This window comes from Syngnathus acus, chromosome 2, assembly GCF_901709675.1.
Source record: "Syngnathus acus chromosome 2, fSynAcu1.2, whole genome shotgun sequence".
In the NCBI taxonomy this organism is placed as follows: domain Eukaryota; kingdom Metazoa; phylum Chordata; class Actinopteri; order Syngnathiformes; family Syngnathidae; genus Syngnathus; species Syngnathus acus.
The window spans coordinates 3,492,553-3,514,116 of record NC_051088.1 but is presented as its reverse complement, the minus strand read 5'-3'; the positions used below and the strand labels follow the sequence as shown (position 1 = coordinate 3,514,116).

General features: G+C 42.2%; 3 protein-coding genes across 4 annotated transcripts; 1 reads left to right on the top strand and 2 right to left on the bottom strand.

Annotated features, from left to right (window-relative positions):
• Positions 1-345: 345 nt before the first annotated feature.
• ndufs1 (NADH:ubiquinone oxidoreductase core subunit S1) lies at positions 346-7,315 on the bottom strand. The gene is made up of 19 exons (XM_037246154.1): positions 7,198-7,315; positions 6,305-6,381; positions 6,129-6,220; positions 5,842-5,949; positions 5,686-5,762; positions 5,508-5,589; positions 5,302-5,432; positions 5,036-5,221; positions 4,834-4,968; positions 4,636-4,750; positions 4,322-4,467; positions 4,115-4,243; positions 2,660-2,789; positions 2,414-2,574; positions 2,199-2,353; positions 1,945-2,120; positions 1,734-1,868; positions 725-797; positions 346-636 (listed from the first exon to the last, which is right to left on the bottom strand). Exons 2-19 carry the CDS (start codon positions 6,375-6,377, stop codon positions 545-547), a joined length of 2,196 nt encoding a protein of 731 aa, XP_037102049.1. The 5' UTR covers positions 6,378-6,381; positions 7,198-7,315; the 3' UTR covers positions 346-544.
• Positions 7,316-7,520: 205 nt separating this feature from the next.
• Positions 7,521-11,801, top strand: unc50 (unc-50 homolog (C. elegans)). The gene is made up of 6 exons (XM_037246155.1): positions 7,521-7,654; positions 8,380-8,651; positions 8,734-8,854; positions 8,924-9,063; positions 9,576-9,683; positions 11,314-11,801. The coding sequence occupies exons 2-6, from the start codon at positions 8,384-8,386 to the stop codon at positions 11,448-11,450; spliced, it is 774 nt and encodes a 257-aa protein (XP_037102050.1). The 5' UTR covers positions 7,521-7,654; positions 8,380-8,383; the 3' UTR covers positions 11,451-11,801.
• Positions 11,802-13,207: 1,406 nt separating this feature from the next.
• On the bottom strand, positions 13,208-19,119 carry LOC119137812 (inosine-uridine preferring nucleoside hydrolase-like). 2 transcript variants are annotated; one of them, XM_037277310.1, is made up of 8 exons: positions 19,043-19,119; positions 16,910-17,091; positions 16,650-16,829; positions 14,392-14,503; positions 14,167-14,303; positions 14,009-14,086; positions 13,772-13,888; positions 13,208-13,683 (listed from the first exon to the last, which is right to left on the bottom strand). In XM_037277310.1, the coding sequence occupies exons 2-8, from the start codon at positions 17,084-17,086 to the stop codon at positions 13,531-13,533; spliced, it is 954 nt and encodes a 317-aa protein (XP_037133205.1). In that variant the 5' UTR covers positions 17,087-17,091; positions 19,043-19,119; the 3' UTR covers positions 13,208-13,530. The 2 variants fall into 2 exon arrangements, with proteins under 2 accessions (XP_037133205.1, XP_037133194.1); XM_037277299.1 differs by having other exon boundaries at positions 16,910-17,126; positions 19,043-19,111.
• Positions 19,120-21,564: the final 2,445 nt, after the last annotated feature.

Sequence of the window (21,564 nt, the reverse complement as noted above, 5' to 3'; positions counted from 1 at the left end):
GGTTGCCAACTAGGTTTGCCTGTAGCATTTTTAAGGTCCAGCAGGTGTCAGCACTCAGTGACAGTACGGTTTGTTGTCCTTTGGCTGGACTGCCAACAAAGAAGTTGTCTTGTCTTCCACGTGAAATTGACCTCTCTTCTGAAGTGGGGGGTTTCCTGCCACAGCTCCACCTGAGGTCACACGAACCTCCCCAGACCTTCTCAGTGAATGAGAAATGAAAAGCAATTATTGCAAGCAGTACTACTAAGTTAACTAATGTGTCTACATGGTGAGCATACATGTCAATTCTTTAAATGTAAATTCTTACATATTGTGTAATAAAATGTCCATTAAATACACTCCTCATGAAGCCATTTGGATAATATTTTATTCATTTTGTACATTAAAGCCTCACCCCAACAAAGCTTGTTCTTCAGGAGTTAAAGTAATTGGGGTGGCTACAACAACAACTATGACATATTTAAATTAATTTGCTGCAAAACTGTGTTTAGAGAAGTGTGGATTGTTTCAGTAGACCTAAAAGTCTATGGACGCGAATTGCTGTTTAACAAATGGAGGGCTCATCGACAGCGGTGGCGCCCTCTGTGCTGGCTTTCACACACTTGGCCATTGTCTGCGAGGCTCTGCTGATGGCATCTGAACAAGAAAGGAAACAGAAGAAAATCTATTGACTTAGGCAGCTGGAGTCTTCTTAGGCCTTTCCAACTGTGAGTATTGCTCATACCCGTCATGTAGAAGTCCTTTACTGAAAGCTGAGGCGGTATCAGAGGCGCCGCAATTAGGTCTTGTTTTATCCCCTGGTGGAGAAAGGAATGATGGCGTCCAAGTGAATGTGTGTACATTTTGGAACAGCAAGAATAAACTATACTATTAATCAATGTGAAAAATATTCATAGAGCTTTGCATTTGGGTTGGTTTGTCCAATTGTCAGTGAGTAGGCTACGTACTGGTTAATAGAGAACCGGGAACTGACGGAAGGTGCCAATTAGGGGTGTAACGATTCATCGATACACATCGATTAATCGATATAATGTTCTACGATTTGTTGGCATCGATGCTAAACGTAAATATCGATCTATATCGCCCGTTTTTGACCTCGGACATTAGACGCGACTTTATTTTGAAATCCAGTTCATTGTTGCTTGCTTCCTCTTTCCGGGAGCAGTGCGCGGCGTGTTGTGTTGTGAGCAGAGCAGGCACGTGAAAGGGGAGCCGACAACTACGCGGCTCCTGGGCTGGTGATATGGCTAGTGTCCAAGAAGACGAGGAAATTCGCTCCCCTTTGGGCTTCAAGTCATTCGTTTGGAAGCACTTTGTAATTTCCTAAATAAAGAGTTTGCAGTACCTTGTTGATTTTGAGGAAGAATTGGTTTAAATCAGGATATTGTTCTATATCGATCGTAGAGCACTATATCGTGATGTATCGTGAATGAATCACAGCAGGCTTTAAGATATCGGCAAATATCGTATCGTGTTTCTTTGTATCGATATGATATCGTATCGTGACAAAACCCGCGATTTACACCCGTAGTGCCAATGTGATTGTAAGCGTTGAAAACTTCCAAATTACACTGATTAATATAATACAAAAAAAATCTACCATCATCCACAAAAACGGATGAAGTTAAATTGCAATTGGTGAAACGCAACTGGCTGTCATTGTCGCACTGACTACTGTGGCTCAGAAAAACAAAGCTAAGAAAACTGTGAAACACAATAAAATGTAATTTTACCTTGACAAGTTCATTTGCTTGCTTAAAATAGTTTGCCTCTTCCACGTCATCATATCGCACCAGGTTTGGAGACACCTCAGCAAGTCTGGATCGGACCTCGTCCAACGAGTCGTAGGGGAGCGTCACACCTGCTAGCTGCAGGCACAAAGGCGTGTCTCTTCGTGGCTGTCAACGTTTTGTTGTATGGCGTCTGGTGCAATCTTTTGCTCACCTCCGCCACAGCTCTGATAATCTTCCAGTCTTCTCGGGCCATTCCCGGCGCTGTCACGGCTACACGGGTGTGTTGGCTCCTCCCCTCCGTATTGACATATGTGGCATTTTTCTCTGTGTACGCAGCACCGGGGAGGATTATATCCGCCATAGTTGCGCCAAGATCACCATGATGACCTGCAGGAATTGAAAAAGGAACTCAAGTATACTCTGGCATCACTTAGGGACACACAAGTACTGTGAGTGTGCATTTACCCTGGTAGATGATGAGGCTGTCCTTAGGAAGATCAGCTCGTGTGATACACCCACTATCAGCTCCCATCAAGAACAAGACTTTGGGTGGGTTTGTCCTGATGGCATCCACACCGGCCTTGTAGCCCAAGTCCAGAGCTGCTACTTGACTGGCCACTCTGCTCAAACCCAGAGAAACTGAAACTTGACAACCAATTCACCATAGCTGCCTTTCATACCTGTGCAGGACATTGAGCACTTTCCACCCTTCCTCCACTCCGCTACTGCTTCTGGCATTCTGAGCGATTGAGGAGATTGAACTGAAAATAGCAGCACCGTCTTCTCGCTGTAAAGCGCTACTTCCAACTATGACGACCGGACGCTTTGCAGCTGCGAGGACCTGCGCGCGGAGAAAATAGCCAGTGAGGAAAGTATACAGCTTGGTGATGTTTGCAACTCCAATGTCAAGTTAGGGCAGATGTTACCTGGCAGAATGCATGTGTTCCATCAGCCAGTTCTTTCAGCACAGATGTCTCCTCTCCAAGATGGTCATAGGTGTAACTCAGGTCAATATTGTGACCAACCAGGGCAACACGCAGCTCATTATGAAGCCAGCTGAATCAGGTAGAGACAATAAGGCATGGCAGAGACGTGTTAACTTTCATTTAAAAAGGGCTTGATTATTCAAAAGTAGGTTCCTCGACGTTGCAAGGCTCCAAATAAGAGATGGATGGTTCATGTCAGGCCACTACCCAACTTCAGATCTCGGTAACTGTCCTTATCACGGCTGTCGAAAATGGCCCTAACGGTGCAGAAAAAAACTCAACAGAAACAAGATATTATGATGACGCAAGGGGAAAAAAAAAAGCGACCCGGAGACGGTTGACTTGACAGCATGTATTGAGGTTAGTTTGATGTGGCTAGCTTTGGTAAATCCTATCGCTAGCCTTAATGGATTCACACCAGTGGTAGCGGGACCGGAGGGCAGTAATGCAAAGTGACTCTTCTTGCCTGTTTGCTCAAGAGAACTTTAGTCATCATAGAAGCTTTAAGACTGTTGTGCACTGTTGAAATGCATTGCAAAGTGACTCTTCTTGACTGTGCGCTCAAGAGAACTATATTCATCATAGAAGCTTTAGGACTGTTGTGCACTGTCGAAATGTCAGTGCCAAGTAAAAAGTCAGATTAATCTATTGTTGATTTATTCTTTGAAGTGTGAATTATAATTTGTGCAACTGTAATGCTTTGATTGATTTGGTTAGATAGTGATGTTACTACAGTTATAGTCATGAATACAGTTGTAGAGTACAAAGACGCTAAACATGAAATAATCACTAAAACTTCATGTGTAATATGATGAATATGCAACTAGCAACCACTACCCATAAAGCTTTTCTTGGACGAACGAGGCCAGTGAATTTTACTGTGTACATTCTTGGAAAAGACAAAACACCTGCTGTAATATTGATGCTCAGTTTCTTGTTGGAAAGAGTAAAAAAAAACTGAAACAGTGTACATTTGGTCGTGGGGATTCAAATGTTTAGAGAAGAGCAAATTAAGTTCACCTTTAAAGGTTCTAGTGCATTTTAAGTTCAGCCTGAGTTTTTGTGAGTACCGTAATTTTCGGACTATAAGTCGCACCGGAGTATAAGTCGCACCAGCCATAAAATGCCCAAAAAAGTGAAAAAAAACCATATATATGTATATAAGTCGCTCCTGAGTATAAGTCGCCCCCCCACCCAAACTATGAAAAAAAACCGCGACTTATAGTCCGAAAATTACGGTAGTACTTTCAATTGGTTGTGGAGTGAAATTTTTAATACCAATGCTCAATCTGCTTATTTTTGAAAGGGCAGAATTTTGGATACAATCGAATTGAACACCCAATAATTGAATTGAACGGTGCAGGTTAAATGAACATGCAGGTAATGCTGTTTTACCTCTTGCGAATTCTGGCGTTGAACAACGGAGCTTCGTAACGTGGATTAGTCCCAACCAGTAGAAGCAGGTCACAGTCCTCAATGCCGGCAATGCGCGTGTTCAACAAGTAGTTGGACCGCAAATCGGTGCTGAAGAGGCAGTTAGAACAGAGGGAAATAGATGGAGACGCATGGTAGGCTAGTAGCCTTTTTTCTTCTTCTACATACCCAGCTCCAGCCATGGGGAAGACCTCCTCAGTGCAGAGGCTTTCCGAGTTCAACCTGTTGAGGAGATCTTTAAGGGAGACGAGAGCTTCAGCATCTGCCAAGCCTCCTGCGATGGCTGCCACTTCGCTGCCCTGTACACCTTGCAGCTAAACACACAAACACAGGGTGGATTTCATGTCTGTTAATCGCAACGTTCCAAGCCGCCCGCCGTTTTGACCGCAACCTGTGAAGTCGTTCCCATGCCCTAATACTAAGGCATCTCAGTCCTTTTCAAATTTCTCTTCTAAGGATGCTCAGCAAGCAATCATACTTACAGCTCCAGCCACACGAGTCAGTGCATCCTCCCAACTGACTGGGGTCAGTTGACCCGATTCATCCTTTACCATCGGCTGCGTCAACCGCTGCCTCTTCAGACCATCGTAAGCAAACCTGCAACACCCAACAAGCTCTTTTTCAATTTCTTTTTTTTGTGATACAAATATGCTATAAGCTTGATGCAGCAGGGATTTTACCTGGTCTTGTCAGAGATCCATTCTTCATTAATGTCTTCATGCAGCCTGGGCAGCACCCTCATCACTTCCCCCCCTCTTGTGCTCACTACAATGTTACTGCCCACGGCATCCAACACATCAATTGACTCCGTTTTCCTGCAATGTGGTAAACATTTCAAATGCAAGCCTACTTTTGGATCAGTTAACCTGTAATTTCATCTACCTGGTTTCCCATGGCCGTGAGGTGAAGGCATACGGCTTGGAAGTGAGAGCGCCAACGGGGCAAATATCAATAACGTTTCCAGACAACTCAGACATGAACATCTTCTCCACATAAGTCCCGATTTGCAAGTTGTTTCCTCTTCCGGTTGTTCCCAAGTCTTCAACTCCAGCAATTTCACTGGCAAATCTGCAAGAAAACAAGAATGAATGCATTTGTTTGGAGTTGATACTTGGATATCATCACATAATTTCATATATCTCTGTTACCGAACGCAGCGTGTGCACTGGATGCAACGAGTCATGATCGTTTTGATGAGCGGTCCAATGTTTTTGTCTTCCACTGCTCGTTTCTGCTCTGTGAAACGACTGCGGTCGGAGCCAAACTGCATGGACTGATCCTGAAAGCACAGCGGTCCAAAATGCTGAGTAGTAAATATGATTTCTTCTCTTCTTGTTTTCTAAACAATAACTACCTGCAAGTCGCACTCTCCTCCCTGATCACAAATTGGGCAGTCCAATGGGTGGTTGGCTAAGAGAAATTCCATCACTCCCTCTCTGGTAACACAAAAGAAATGTGTTTGAAATTTTACCAACACCTTGAAGACAGAAGCTACAGTTGGACTGATTTTTGACAAGCATCAAGGTTTGCACCTGGCTTTGCGAGTCTTTTCTGAGTTTGTGAGGATATTCCAGCCCTTCATGACGGGCATAGCACAGGCTGCCACCGGCTACAAGCAGAAACCAATTTACAGCAGCCATACTGTTGTCAAGAGCCTGATTTCTGAAAGATGAAGTGGACTATCATACCTTTGGAGCTTTCTCAATCTCTACTAGACACATGCGGCAATTTCCGGCCACTGAGAGGCGCTCATGGTAGCAGAACCGTGGGATCTGGATTCCTGCCTTTTCACAGGCCTGATCAGGAACAGTAACAACAACAAAAAAAAGAATATGAACACACATACTGTAGTTGTCCAAATCTACCAAGTTTAACTTAGTTTACTTAGTTTGATTTCAATTCAAATATTGTGAATATTGATGCATTATCATATTTTTATTCAATTATTGTGAATAAGCAAATAAGTTGATTTTACCAGTAGAACAGTAGTACCAGACTCCACCTCCAATGGCTTCCCGTCAACAAACACCTCCACCATGTTGCTAGCAGCACGCACGTTAACCGGCACTAAAACAAATACATGTTTACGTCAATACCATTTACATGCGAATGTTACACAGGCCAACTTACACATAAAAAGAAACAACTTACTGGTATAGGATGGAGCCAAGCTGCCCTTGGTGGCTCCGGCCAAAGCTCGGCCAACATTTGGCAGGCGCAACATGATCCTTCATGAATAAAAAAACAACAATATGTGTGTGTGTGTGTGTATGTATGTATGTATGTATGTATGTATGTATGTATGTATGTATGTATATAGAGAGAGAGAGAGAGAGAGAGAGAGAGAGAGAGAGAGAGAGAGAGAGAGAGAGAGAGAGAGATAGATAGATAGATAGATAGATAGATAGATAGATAGATAGATAGATAGATAGATAGATAGATAGATAGATAGATAGATAGAAAAATCACGTTATCATTAATGGAGACAAGACATTCCAAAAATGTCACAGCACACGTGAAGGCACACGTTGAGTTTACCATCTGCCATCTAATGGAAGAGCATCGTTGTTTTCCTGTCACTCTTAAGGAGCTGGCATAGATCAATAAACATGGATAAATGTGGCGTAAATAAGTAATAATTTCTGGACAAATTAAATGAATTTGGGATGATTTCATCTCGGATGATCTCACGAAAAGTTGTGTTTCTATTAATTCACTACGTTTACTGCCAACAATCGCAACAAAAACTAGCGTTACTGACAAGACGTACAACAACGTTTCAGAGACATCTGGGGAATAAAAGAATATGTGATTCAGGTAGTTGCTAATTTTGAATTATGTAAAACTTGCCATTCTTTGGAAGCTAATAGGTGACACGAAGCAGCCAAATGACTCCTTGCTGGAAGGAGAATGGCATTAGCTAAACGCACTATTCAAGGACATACGAGTGTTAAAAGGGCTTCTCCGGGGACTGCGCAAGATATCACGTCATTTTCTACTTCTGTACAACCAAGATTCCAATATTTACAAATATATCAGATTACCTGTCGCTATTTGGCCTTCTGGACCAGAACAGCGGTGATTATATTCTTGCAATCCACAAGTAACGACGTATTTAGCGGAAGTGGCTAGCCCTTCAACTTCCGTTCAAGATAAAATGTGAAATTCACATTAAAAGTAACTTTGCCATCTAGTGGACGACTCGAGAAAACGTTACACAACCATAATATGTTGAAAGTGGTATCGGATAATTATATCTAACCATTATACGGACAGATTATTTTAATATTTCAAGTTAACTTGTGTATATTGGTCCTTAAATTTATCGGTCTCGTACCCTGATGTTTAGTCTTCAGCCATCAACTACATTACCCACAATGCCTCTCGCTATTATTACCGGAAACTGCTACGTGTTCAGTTTCGCGACACTTGAAGTATAAACAGCTACACGAACGACCAACAAAAAGTTGCATTTTTTGAGGAAAGGACATAAACAAAAAGGTAAATCCATGCAGTGGATATGAACATCTTTTTACTTAAGTCCAATCAGCTTCTGTTGGCATCATTAGAACCTTGTTGAATGTTGGTATAGTTAGCAAGAAGCTAAACGTGTCTGTTAGCAACAACATATTAGCATGATTTTATTTCTGGAAAACATTGTACATGGTGATGTTGCAAATTAGCATTCATTCGTAGCTCCTCTTTCGCTTAGTCAGTGAATGATTTAGTGAACACATTTGTTGAATTTAAGAGACTCTATTGTGAGAGATTGTGCTGACATGCTACAGTAAATGTACATTAAAGTGGAAACGCACTTTTTAAAAAATCTTTTTGATGTTATTCAAAAAGAAGAAAAATATTTTATAATATTAATGAATGTGTTATATTGACCTTTATGTAAAACACTTAACTGTGGTTGTTGTTTTTTTTAAATGCTTTACGAAAGCAGTTGTGTATGTCTAACTAAAGTTTTACATTACTAGATCCACCCACACGCATTCTACCCGCATATTGTTTCATGCTAAATGTTTTTTGGCAATATGGAACAATGTATGTCAAACACTCAGGCACGGCGCACACTCACGCCACACGCACGCCACACACACGCACGCCACACACACGCATGCCACACACGCAAGCACGCCACACACGCAGGCCACACACTCAGGCCACACACGCACACCTAAGCCCTCCATACTCTAAGAAGGTGTTTCTGCCATATTTAGGTCCATGTTGCCAACCATCAGCCAACACAGCAATGGTTCCCTTGGTTCGAGGGATGCCGCACGTCACACAGCGGGTGCCAAGCGCTACAAGTACCTGCGAAGACTGCTCCACTTCAGGCAGATGGACTTTGAATTCGCCGCGTGGCAGATGCTCTATTTGTTCACGTCACCGCAGAGAGTCTACCGCAACTTCCACTACCGGAAACAGACCAAGGACCAATGGGCCCGGGACGACCCAGCTTTCCTGGTGCTGCTCAGCATCTGGTTATGTGGCAAGTTTGATGTCATCATGATGATGTTTCAATATAAAGATGGAATGATTCATCTTTGATATCCTTTTATATGTATACGCAGTTTCAACATTAGGCTTTGGTTTGGTGCTGGACATGGGCGTTCTTGAGACATTGAAGCTTCTGCTGTGGGTTGTCTTCATTGATTGCATAGGAGTGGGTCTCCTTATATCAACCCTCATGTGGTGAGATATGACGATGGTATGGTAAAAAAACGATTGCTGACAAGTAAAACAAATTGGTTCTCTTTTCAGGGTGATAAGCAACAAATACTTGCTGAAACACCCAAGCCGTGAGTTTGATGTCGAGTGGGGTTACGCGTTTGACGTCCACCTCAATGCTTTCTACCCGCTCCTTGTCATTCTGCACTTCCTGCAGCTCTTTTTCATCAACCGTAAGTGAATCAATGAAATGATCCTTGGTGAAATGTACTTGTTGTCGTCACAAAAGAACTATAATTTTATTCTAAATGATCCATAAAAACAATTGGAATTAATACAACTACATACCCTGACCAAACCACAGCACTGATTTGGCGGGCCAATTTAAAGCACTGCCCAATTTAAAACCCAAGTTTGAGACTCCAGGGGCCCGGGTCAACAGGGTGGTATGTACACGGGCTCCTGAAAACCATTGTTTCTGTTTTTTCATTGATATTTAGAAATTTCTGTGGTATACAGCCTTTGATTTCCTCGAGACAGTTTGTCTTAAAAAGGAAGTCACCCCTCAAATTTTGTAGTATGCCTGTGCAGCCCAAGTAGTCAAAACACAGTGTTCTGATCAATGTTTAGTTTGTGGAATATGAATTAAATGTGAATTTTCACCCATCTCAGTGGGGGGCCCCAAAAAAAAAACCCAGCAGTGCGAAAGGAGCTTAAAAATTATTTGTGGTGTTGTGTGTTTCAGATTTGATGATGATTAAATCTGACTGGTTCGTCGGATACTTTGTGGGGAACACTTTGTGGCTGATTGCCATCAGTTATTATCTCTACATCACCTTCCTGGGGTACAATGGTGAGACCTCTTTAATTTTTTTTAAATACACTCAGAAAATGATAGTTATGCTAGTGTTTTTTTCTCTAAAATAGCCGTATGTATGACTTGCTAATACACGTGAAGAGGAACAAATGCGTTTTGAATTGTGGCATTGGAAATATACAACACCACGGACCAGTATTCCTAAAGATTCAGAGAGTCTAACCTAAAAATTCCTAGCAAGAGTTTCAGCTTAGCTTTAGTGTTAGCTTTAGTGTTTTAAGAACATTCTTAGGCAATTCTGTGCAAGGAATGGACAGAAGCTCCTATCTTAGTGAGGTGTGGTTAACCCCTGTTGCTAGGGATAAATCATTTCAGAAGGTATGATTGGTTCTAGGGCAACATTGGTTGGCACACCCGCCTCACAGTTCGGAGGTTGCTGGTTTGATTCCTCCTTCCCTGTGTGGAGTTTGCATGTTCTCCCCGTGCTTGCGTGGGTTTCCTCCAGGTACTCCGGTTTCCTCCCACATTCCAAAGACATGCACGGTAGGCCGATGGAGCACTCCAAATTGCCCGTAGATGTGAGTGCGAATGGTTGCTCGCCTTTTTGGTTGGCTAGCAACAAGTTCAGGGTGTCCCCGCCTACTGCCCGATGACGGCTGGGATAGGCTCCAGCACGCCCGCGACCCCCGTGGGGACAAGCCGTACAGATAATGGATTGAAAGATTATTGGTTCATCTTCCTCAATTGATTTTCACTTGGCAGTTGTCAAATGAGCTGATGGTGCATTACTGCCACCTACTAGTATGGAGTGTGGATACTGATTTCAGACAATCTAAAAAGAATAAGAGAGGGGGTTTGAACTGGTTTTTGTCCGCCATTATAACCAAGAAGCAACTCGGGGACCACTGCTTTGGCGGAATATTATTTATTTTACACCGAAGAAGGATAGACCTATACAGGCTATCTATTTGCATCTGAATGTCTATTTTGGGAATCTCAGCTACATTTGACATAATTTGGATTGGGAAAATTATTCAAAAAATTAGCTGGGAAATAAATCAAGTCGAAATAATGAATCTATTTTATTTAAAAAAAGATTACAATTATTTTGCATTTCCAATTTCGTAGACCATCTGCAATACCGCCACTGACCGCTAGAGGACCGCAGACCACCAATTGACGATACCTTGAATAAGAGAAAAATGAATGAATAATTAATTATCCTAGCGATTATATCCATTCCCTCAAATACTGCTATAAAGCACATTTCATTAAGGCACTGTCATCCCGTTTTTTTGGAGAATATCTCCTGCCTCAGCCATTTTGTCCTCTGCCAAGGGAACTCCTTAGTGGCTTAAAAGTCCTCTTGCCTGCTTTTAACAAATCACACGCTTTTGTCTTTACTAGGATCTACATTTTACTTCTAGGGCAATTTTCTTCGAATTTGCACTAAGAGTCTTTATCTATATGGCCCCAGATTAAAATTCTATATTGGAAGTGATGTAAGCCTTGTGACTGTCAAGTGCAGCAGAAGTTGAAGTTGTGAGCAATATCACGCCATGGACTTTCTTTTAACGTCTGTTGTAGACGTCTAAACATTAGAGTTCTAAATTCCATGACGTCTGTCCGTCAGTGCTACTGCTATGTGTGTAATGTGTCCAAACAGCTCTGCCTTTCCTGAAGAACACTGTGGTCCTGCTGTACCCCTTTGCCCCGCTGGCACTCCTTTACATCCTCTCCATCTCGCTTGGCTGGAACTTTACTCAAGGTCTCTGCTGGTTTTACAAGTACAGAGTCCAGTAGGCGAGGTGCGATGGAAGCTGGACAGCGATTTGCACACGTCAAAGTGACAGCGTATCACTTGGCAGGACTGATTCTGACTCTGGAATAACGCTGTTTGTTTTCTGTTTGAGTTTGAATGCCTCTGTTAGCAGTGACATTGCAGGAACAAAGGAGAAGAGCTACAGCTTCTAGTTCATTTTGTATGATTTGTAAATAGAATTCTGTGAGGTTGTAATATATACACACAAAGAATCGTGAAAACATTTGCTGTGCTTTTGTTTTTATTGGAGTGAGAGAAAATCACTAACTTCAAATGAAAACATGAAACAGTGCACATTCCAATGCTTTTTCAATAAAATGTTTTCTGGACTTTAAAAACCCGTTTGAATTGGTAGGAATTATGTCTTCTCATTTATCTTCATAACAGATAAGTTACAATTCATGTTCATCAGTCCCTGCTACTTCACAAGGGTGCTATTGAGGGAAGAACAAACACAGGCACACGATTTTCTGTCTGTCACCCTTCACACGATTTTGGGGGATTTGAAACGTCATTGGATTTTTCACATGGAACACATTTTGCCGGGCTGCATGAATAGTCACTTGGTGGACAATCCATCACAGCAGAAACTGATGACTGATGAAAAAATGTTGACCAAACTAACCTGTGTAACCATCTGGTCACCCTACACATGGCCCAGCCGCCCACAAAAGTGAAGGAGCTCCCTGCCTGCTGCCGACCGCATTCTCCGCTGCCTGCCATCCATGTCGCACTGTCAGAATTTAGTCAACTGATGTCTGAGTGAAGTGTCTCACGCCCAGAAAAAATGTCGAGTGTATGCGCCGAGTCTTCTAGTCTCCATGCTTTATACCCAGCGCTTCTTTCCCCAGAGGTCTGCATGACGGCTGTTGCTTGATATATGACTTGTTAGTCCGTCCTGCAGACCCTATACAGTATACCTATTGTTCTTTCCTGGTTGCAAACAGCTGTACCTCTCTCTACCTTCTGGCGTCAGTAAGTCCACATTACTGAAGGCAAGACGCACGAACATGGCCGTCGCCTGACTTGGTTCACAACGCAGGCTGACAAATGGAATAAGAGTGGAATGCAAATATACTACAGTGGCTGCTTTAAGCACCTTTTTTTCTGATAGACGGCGGAGGGAACACCCCATACGTAGACATCTAAGTCAAATATCCCCTCACATATTTCAACACAATATTTTAACTATCTATGAACATTTCATCTTACAAAAAGCCTCTTGGAACAAATTGTGTTTGCATAGAATAGCCAGACTTGAGAGAAATGATACTAAACCTCCATTTCAACATTTCATAACTGGCAGATGTGGAGATGTGATACAATTTAAACATTTTCTTTGACAGTTTGGCTACCTAAACCAGAACGAAAAAAAAAAAAAAAGTATGATACAATTTAAAAATTTAGTTTGACAGTTTGGCTACCTAAACCAGAACGAGATAAAAAAAAAGTAGCAGTGTTTGCTGCTGACTTCCCTTTTTTCTTTGACGCACGCACGCACACACACACACACACACACACACACACACACACACACACACACACACACACACACACACACACACACACACACACACACACACACACACACACACACACACACACACACACACACACACACACACCGCCATATGCGGGAATCGAGTCACGGTGTCGGCACACGACAGTCCTTATCAACTCCTCTCTATGTAGTGATTGAATGCTTGTTTATGAAAAATAATTAAAGAGCAGGCAAGTGTTGATGGTCATGCCAGGATTTTTATTTCAGTCTTTCTCACATCCACTGACAGTGGGCCATTGAAGGAGCCATTGAAAGCGACAAGAGGCCTATGAGTCGGCAAGAAACCGTCATGCCAGACCTTGGCTCATTTGAAGTTTAACATGGAAATGGTTTACTTTAAACTTAGTTATGTGTTAATATACATCATCTTTAGCAAAATTAGTTTGCAGAGGTGGCTCACCACTGTTGGCCATTTTCGCATCGCTCCAAAGAACTAGTAACTGGATTACACAAACATAACATAACCAGAAAGCGTTTCTAAAATGATGGCTTCGCTTCTGCTACTTGAGTGCATTCATCAGCAGTTGCTTGAACACTTCTACGTCAATTTTCTTGAGGATGGTGACCTTATGCTCCTTGTGCAGCACATCAAGGTAGTCCAGGACCATCATGCCTCTGGTGTTTTTTCCCTCCAACTCCACGGTAACAGGCACCTGCAACACCACAGACGTAGTATGTTCACCTCATCTTCCCCATGGAGCCCTACTCCACCTTCTGTAAGAATGGAAGAGAACAACTTACCTCCTCGCTTTCTGTCACCAAGTTGTCACTGATGGCTGCTGCCACAGCGTAGGTGTCGCACGTGTTGAATCCAGATCCTGACACCAGTTCCTTTTGATATCGATCTGTCTGAACCATCTGCAGGGCCAACGGAATAACATGGAAAAGTAGAGATCTGTAGAGGTCTCTTCAATGTCCTTAGTTCGCAAGCTTAAACCTGCTAGAGAGTAAATGAGCGCTCCATAAAATCCTCTTTACCTTGCGGGTGTGAGCATAGATAGTCTCCATAAAACGAGCCTTTGGAGTGTTTTGGGCTAGCCAGGAATCGCAAAAGGACTGGGGAACACAAATATAGTGCGATATGACTGGACAATGGAGCAGTCATACAAAAATCAGAAGTGACATATGTTCCTCACCCATGGCAGGCTGTTCCTGCAGCTGAACTCCCAGGAGGCGATGGTGGTGGGACATGTGTAGCGTTCTAGAACTATAAAGGCAGCCTCGGGGTCAGCCAGAAAGTTAAATTCTCCACACACGGTCGTGTTTCCTCTTGCTGCATGAGCCACAAAACATAGGAGTTCATTATGCGAAACATCTTGATGGGCAATGTAAATTGCAAACGGTTCAAAAAGGCCTCTTACATTCTATGTTGCCCCCCATGATGTAGAGGCCCTTCAGTCTGGCGGGCAAAGAGGGGTCCATTTTGACAGCTAGGGCCAAGTTGGTGAGGGGTCCTGTTGAAACCAAGATCACCTGCACACACACAAGTTGCATTACATTTCACAAATTTACATTGCACTACTCAGACAAATTATCAATGATTTTGTTCTTGAAATATTGATGCATGGTTGGAAAAAGGCAGGGTTCAATCATAGAAATGCTGAATTGGGTTGTAATAATAAAAAATAAAAAAAACATAAAAGGAGGGCAGATCTGGATTACATTTGGCCAGAGGCTCCTATCTAGTAATTATCCATCCATTGTTTAAATCGTTGGGCCTCGTTAGGGTCACGGGTGAGCTGAATCCTATCCCAGTTGACTTTGGATGTGAGGCAACCTGGCTGGTGTGATTGCCAGTTAATTGAAGGGCACGTACAGTATCGACAAAGTAAGAAGAAAGTAAGTGAATAATTCAGAGGATTAGTTTTACTCAACTCATCTATAATTATAGAGTATCGTATTTTTCAGACTATAAGTCGCTCCCGAGTACAAGTCGCACCAGCAATAAAATGCATAATAAAGAAGAGAAAAACATATATAAGTCGCACCGAAGTACAAGTCGCATTGGGGGGGGGGACTTTATTTGACAAAATCCAACACCAAGAACAGACATGAATAGGCAACAACAGGCTAAACGATATGGTATGCTAACGTTACATAAACACAAACGAGGAACTGAGAACGTGCCTGACGTAACATATTCACAGTTATTCAAATAACAATAACATGAATAACATGTTTATCAAACCATCCGTGTCAATCCAAATCATTAAATCCATTGAAATGTTCGTCTTCTGTGTAAGCAACGCCGCTGCTGACGCTGAAGTCTCATTGTCAGTGGCGGCTCCAATTATTCTACAGGCCTAGTGCGCCTTCATGCCATTTAAAGTGAAAATAACATGTGAAGTGATGAACTATACTATAGTAAGTAATAATGTGTTAATAATTTCACATATAAGTCGCACCCCCGACCAAACTATGAAATAAACTGCGACTTATAGTCCGGAAAATACGGTACTTTCCCGAATAAACTAAACTAAGTTCCCTCATACCCTAATAATAATGATAATAACAATAATAATGATAATAATAATTAAGAATCTATTTTAATTAAACATATAATATAATAGGGCAGCGCTGGCTTGCTGGAGCACTGGTTAGCACGTCACAGTTAGGAGGGTGTGGGTTCGATTCTACCTCCGACCCTCCCTGTGTGGAGCTTGCATGTTTTCCCCATGCCCGCGTGGGGTTTTTCCAGGCACTCCCGTTTCCTCCCACTTCCCAAAAACATGCTTGGTAGGTCAATTGAGCGTTCCAAATTGACCCTAGGTGTGAGTGCGAGTGCGGATGTTCGTCTCTGTGTGCCCTGCGATCGTCTGGCAACCGGTCCAGGGTTTCCCCCGCCTACTGCCCAATGACCGCTGGGATAGGCTCCAGTACGCCTGCGACACCCGTGAGGACAAGTGGTATAGAAAATTGATGGATGGATATAATATAATATACTATAATATACGATAATAAACACAAGCGTTGAGGGAACATTTAACTCCATACTGGGAGACCTGGGCTGAGATTTCAAACAAGAATATCTCAACTTTGAAGCCAGAGGCGTAGCCAGGAATTTTTCCAGTAGGGGCGCGCGCACACAGGAAAAAAAATCGAACATCACCCACGCCGTTCGCTGATCGCTAAAACAACATCCGGGTCCGGGAGGCAAACGGTGAATGGATAACATCGCGCACATAGAATAGCGCAAGCACATTCGCGCAAGACCGAAAGAAAAAAACGGCATGAAAATGAAGAATCGAAAAAGCTCGCCCCGGCTTGGCTACGCCTCTGTTTGAAGCACATTACTAACAATGACTCTAGCTCCCCGTCAGCTATAATTCTTTTTAAATGGTTTTGTACGCAATTGAGTGACTTTTTCTTTTGGGTCATCCTCATTTTTAGAACTTCAGCAACACACGTGGGCCTTCAGCATCCATCCATCCATCCATCCATCCATCCATCCATCCATCCATCCATCCATCCATCCATCCATCCATCCATCCATCCATCCATCCAGAACAGTGTCAAACAATTAAAATTGTAATAATAATCATCATCAGCTTCATCGTCATCATCATGCAAATGTAACACTGACGCAGAGGGAATTCCTTGTGATTTCTCATCTACTCACCTGCCCGGGATTTTGGTTGGAAATGGAAATGATGGCCTCCACGGCATTTGTCTTCTGCACCAGTTCTAGGCCAGGAGCATCTGGATCAGGGGCATCACCCAGCCCATCTTTCCCATGAAAGTCTCCTGCATGTATTTTGTTGCCCAGTAGGGGCTCGTCAAAGCCGGGGTACACCTTTATCTGTGATGCATGACATTCCAAAGTTAGACCCCAAGAAGAGGCAACCATTTAGCTTTCATGCAAGCACAGTAAATGCTCACATCCAGCCTGTTGCACATTTTCAAGACACGCAGGGTGTTCTTCAGGGCGTTCTGTAGGGGAGTGTTGCCGTGAGTGCAGGTGATCCCCAATATCTCCACATTGGGGGCTGCCAGGGCCATCATGATGGCTTGAGCATCATCCACCCCTGTGTCCACATCAAGGATCAGCCTCTTCATCGTATCTGGAGGCAGTAGAGGGAGGAGACGTGGCAACAACCCGAGGCCGTGAGGTCAAAAAAATCCACCAATTAAGTGAGCTTTAATGCAGGTGAGATGCTTATCTATGCTATGGCTTCTCTGTGATCCATTTGCGTTTAGTTGATTACCAAAGCAAGAGTTCTGCTTCATCTTCAGGCAGAAATTTTACACCATCTCACAATTCCTTTAGATCTATAAGCATTTGCAGGAAACAGCCTAGTGCAACTTTTCATCTCAAAACCTCACGAGTCCTGCAGACTATAAAGCAGGGGTGTCCAAACTACGGCCCGCGGGCCAACTGCGGCCCGCAGCAAAGAAGAAGTACTGGGCAGGCTAACGAGTTAGCGGAAAGATGCTAATTCGCGATCGTGCTAACACGCACAAACGGACCTCTAAAGGAAATTAAACGAACATTTGGAGCAATACTAAATTGTCCTAAAGGTTAGACACATGTGATCATTCATTTCTCTTGTTAGGAGACACACTTACTTACCAATGACTCCTGTACCACTGTAACCGACATATGTACAAGAACGTAAAAAAGGAAGTGGTATCGCCTGAAAACGGCCTTCAAAATAAATCACCCTACCTCAAATCAAAGCATGGCTGAATAACATAAATAACATGGAGAATTCTTAACACAAACTGTAAATATGTTTTTAGAACAACTTTTATTATTATACATTTTTTTATAACAATGTAGAAGTGTACATACTGTAAATATGTTCTTAGAACTCTTTTATTATTATAACAATTTTCTATAACAAGGTACAACACTGTAAATATGTTTTTAGAACTCTTATTATAATAACCTTTTTAAAAAAAAAAAAAAAAAAAAAAAAAAGGTACAAGTGTACGCACTGCAATTGTGTGGGCACTCCTTGCCTTCTGCTGGCGTGTGGGCAAGTTTTGTGCCATAATTCCTCAATTTGGAAGTTTTATTTTGACTTTTAATTATTTTTTTCAATTTGGGAAAAAAATCCGCGATGTAGTGAAACCGCGATAAACAAACCGTGATGTAGCGAGGGATTACTGTACATCACTGAAAATCAAGGCAATTGTGTTTGTCTAATTTGTAAAGAGACGGTTGCCTTGTTTAAGGATTTCAACTTAAAGAGACACTATCAGACTAAACATGCGAACACAAACGACCAGCTAACAGGGAGTGACCGCGCTGATAAAGTGAAGCAGCTCCAAGCTGAACTGGCATCACAACAGCGATTCTTCACACGGGACTGTGAGTCAAAAATAAATATTACTAAAGCAAGCTACGAAGTGGCCATGTTAAGACTGTTGATGTTATGGACCTCTAGACCTGACACAAACTATTATTTTCTGAAAGATAATGTAAATGACAAGAGCAAAATTCACTAGTTTTAAGTTTTAATAACAGACAACTTTGCATTACTTATAACTCCCGTTTAAAATGTTCATGAGGCAAAAGTAATTTTAAACTCATGTAAATTTAAGGTATTTCATACAGTTTGTTCAATGTTATCTGACTCTTCAGATATGAATGAAAGGCAGAATTTGTGTTTTTAGAGTTGTTCACATCTGCCAGAGTGACTCATATTTGGTTATTTTGTCATTTGAAAAATAAAGACAATTGTGACAATGAAATTTGTTTTATAACAGTGTGTATTTGCATGACATTTTTGTAGTTATAAAATGACCGAAAAAACTATTGGCCCCCGGGCCCCTTCACTTTATCAAATCTGGCCCTCCTTGCAAAAAGTTTGGACACCCCTGCTATAAAGCAACCACAATGCGGCTCAATCACACAATAAGTTTAAAAGAAAAACAAGTTTACCAGATTTTTTTTTTTCAAATGATTTTCAATAAAATATAATTCAGACTAATGTGATTAGTCAAGAAAGAAAATGATAAGAAGTTACTCCATAGGTTTTAGAACGAGCTCTACAAAAATCAACTTACCTGCCAGACAAAGTTTCTCAATATAATGCAACCTTTCAGTCAGGAAGTGAAGTAACACTTGCCTGTGCTTCTTGGTGCTTTTTATATATGGGGTGGAGTTAGCATGTGGGAAAATGGGAGGCTACATAACATCCACTAGTAAACAATGTCTGCTGGTTATTGGAGACATGTTTGGCCCAACAAATGATGCCTGAAACAGTTTAAGTTACATAAATTGAGACTCTACCTTTTGTCTTCCCATCAGAATTACTAGGATGTACCTTTTGAAGTCATATGAATAAACACACCATAAAAACACTGATGCATAGGAATGAAGAGGTAACTGAGCACATGTACAGTTTGTCATTCCTCAAAACCACACAGTTTTCTCCCCTATCTGGATGTTGTTAGTTCGAAAACAACATACTCTAAGTTGAACACTATGTTCTGTTTGGATGCTCTGCTGGTGTTAGAAAAAAAGTGAGTAATGCCATATCTGTTTAACATGTGGTTCTGCGAGGCACCCTGTTTTGCTGCAAAGCCACAAAGCTTTGATTCTTCTGAGTTCTCATGTGACTATTATGCTGCCTCTGACCAGAGACGGCGGCAAGCAGCTGGATTTGGGACTTTTCAGTAAAGGCCCATTGCCTCTGCCAGACTGCCACATCAGCATGCAAGGCCTGGCTTGCATTCACCATTTTCACTGAACTAAAGTATTCATAATCTGGAGCCAATCAGTTATTGCACTTCCAGAGCATCAATTGAGGATTTGAGAGGATATTAGAAATTATCCTCTGTGGCAATGTTGGTTAGTGTACCTCGCTCTTTCTCAGTCAGCTCAGATAGACCCCAGTGCCTCTAATTCGGCAAATGCTTTAAAAAATGGATGGAATACACATGCTGACATATTTGATGGGAGCACCTCTGCAGGGCTTGACTTGTATGGTTACAAGACGCTTTCATGATACATACCTGCCACATATTTTTGTCTCTGCATGACAGGAGAGCTTTTCCTCAGGCAAACTCATTCCACAGCTGTTTGTGTGCAGCCAATACAGTACAATTCAATATATCTTTATTTAAATATCTTTCACAAGTACTGTACCAAAATAAAAATAAAACAATGGAAAAGAACACATAAAATTAAAACCATTTATGCATTAAACATTATTCGACTATTTCGGCATAGTCTGCCGAAATAGTTGATACAATTTCGATAGTCGAAGCGGTTATGATGAAAGAGCAATGTCCTTTCAACAATGGATCAGAGGTGTCATGATCACAGTGTGCATGACATCACAAAGGTCTGTAACAAGCTAAAATTGAAAAGGAAACAATCAGCTGAGACGTCCATTGATGAATAGAAACACAGTATGAATTCAGGTCTCCTGTCCCATTAGAGACGCTTCAAATCCAAGCGCCGTTCTCAGGACACACCCGGATTCCGTGCCGAAGGTCCTCTCTTTTCATCCACAACTAACATTTCCACTGAACGAAACGGGGCTGTAAAAATTCTGCCCAGCTCAAGCGCAAAAAAACACAAGCCAAGAATGAGCACACATCTGTTTTGCTCACATAACAACCACACCCACACAGAATTTTGTTAACGACGGAAATGAGGCTGGATGAAATTCCAAAGCCAAAGAATCATTTTTAAAGAGCTAAATCATGCTATTTTAAGCTTTCCACAGTTAATTATAGTCATTATATTCTTACATATGACCTGAAGCACATTGGTGATCTAATTTCTTACAAGAGTTATTTTGGTGGCTATTTCTCAGTATTAAAATGCTTGCTTTACTAAAACTCTGCCTTTGCTGTACGAACGAAAATGTTTGTCGGTAGACTCACAAAGTAGGACATCTGATAGTTATGTTGAAAAAAGTTCATATGATGCACAAACAGCAATGACTAGTACTTGAGCACATTGCAGAAGGTACTGTAAAAAATTTTTTATAGAGTTGATGCACTAAAATTTATGGAAGCATGGAGCTCTACGAACCTCAGTCCTCTGGATCCTCGCCCCTCCTCAATGCAGATGGGACTCAGCTGCTGATTAAGAAGAAGCAGATACTGGAGAGACGAGCTGAGCATTTCAACAGCGTCCTCGACCGCCCAGCCGCAGTCAACGACAAAGCCATAGACTGCCTGCCTCAAGTAGAACGCAACCTTCACCTGGACAACCTCCCCACTGAAGAAGAAGTCACGAAGGTTGTAAAGCAACCTATCCCGTATGTTGCCTGACGCTTGACGTTAGCCTTGGCTCGTTTGAAAATGGAAGATGTTTTGCCTAACAAATAAAGCTGTGGTTGGAAGCATGGTGTGGGTTCGATTCCGCTTGTGTGTTCTCCCCGTGCCTGCGTGGGTTTTCTCTGGGTCTTCCGGTTTCCTCCCACATCCCAAAAACAAACGATTGAGCACTCCAAATTGCCCATAGGTGTGAGTGGGTGTTCGTCTCTGTATGCCCTGCGATGGGCTGGCAACCTGTTCCGCCTACTGCCCAATGACAGTTGGGATAGGCTCCAGCACGGCCGTGACTCCCG

Bases quoted from the DNA above. Each gene is read 5' to 3' on its own strand.
- ndufs1 (XM_037246154.1), bottom strand. From the start codon at position 6,377: ATGTTGCGCCTGCCAAATGTTGGCCGAGCTTTGGCCGGAGCCACCAAG. The intron at 5,763-5,841 runs GTATGATAGTCC...TTCTGCTTGTAG, and splicing joins AGATTGAGAAAGCTCCAAAG to CCGGTGGCAGCCTGTGCTAT. The intron at 4,969-5,035 runs GTAGATGAAATT...ACCACATTGCAG, and splicing joins TCACGGCCATGGGAAACCAG to GAAAACGGAGTCAATTGATG.
- unc50 (XM_037246155.1), top strand. From the start codon at position 8,384: ATGTTGCCAACCATCAGCCAACACAGCAATGGTTCCCTTGGTTCGAGG. The intron at 9,064-9,575 runs GTAAGTGAATCA...TGTGTGTTTCAG, and splicing joins GCAGCTCTTTTTCATCAACC to ATTTGATGATGATTAAATCT. The intron at 9,684-11,313 runs GTGAGACCTCTT...GTGTCCAAACAG, and splicing joins CACCTTCCTGGGGTACAATG to CTCTGCCTTTCCTGAAGAAC.
- LOC119137812 (XM_037277310.1), bottom strand. From the start codon at position 17,086: ATGAAGAGGCTGATCCTTGATGTGGACACAGGGGTGGATGATGCTCAA. The intron at 16,830-16,909 runs GTGAGCATTTAC...CATGCATCACAG, and splicing joins AAATGTGCAACAGGCTGGAT to ATAAAGGTGTACCCCGGCTT. The intron at 13,684-13,771 runs GTAAGTTGTTCT...GTGGTGTTGCAG, and splicing joins TGGTGACAGAAAGCGAGGAG to GTGCCTGTTACCGTGGAGTT.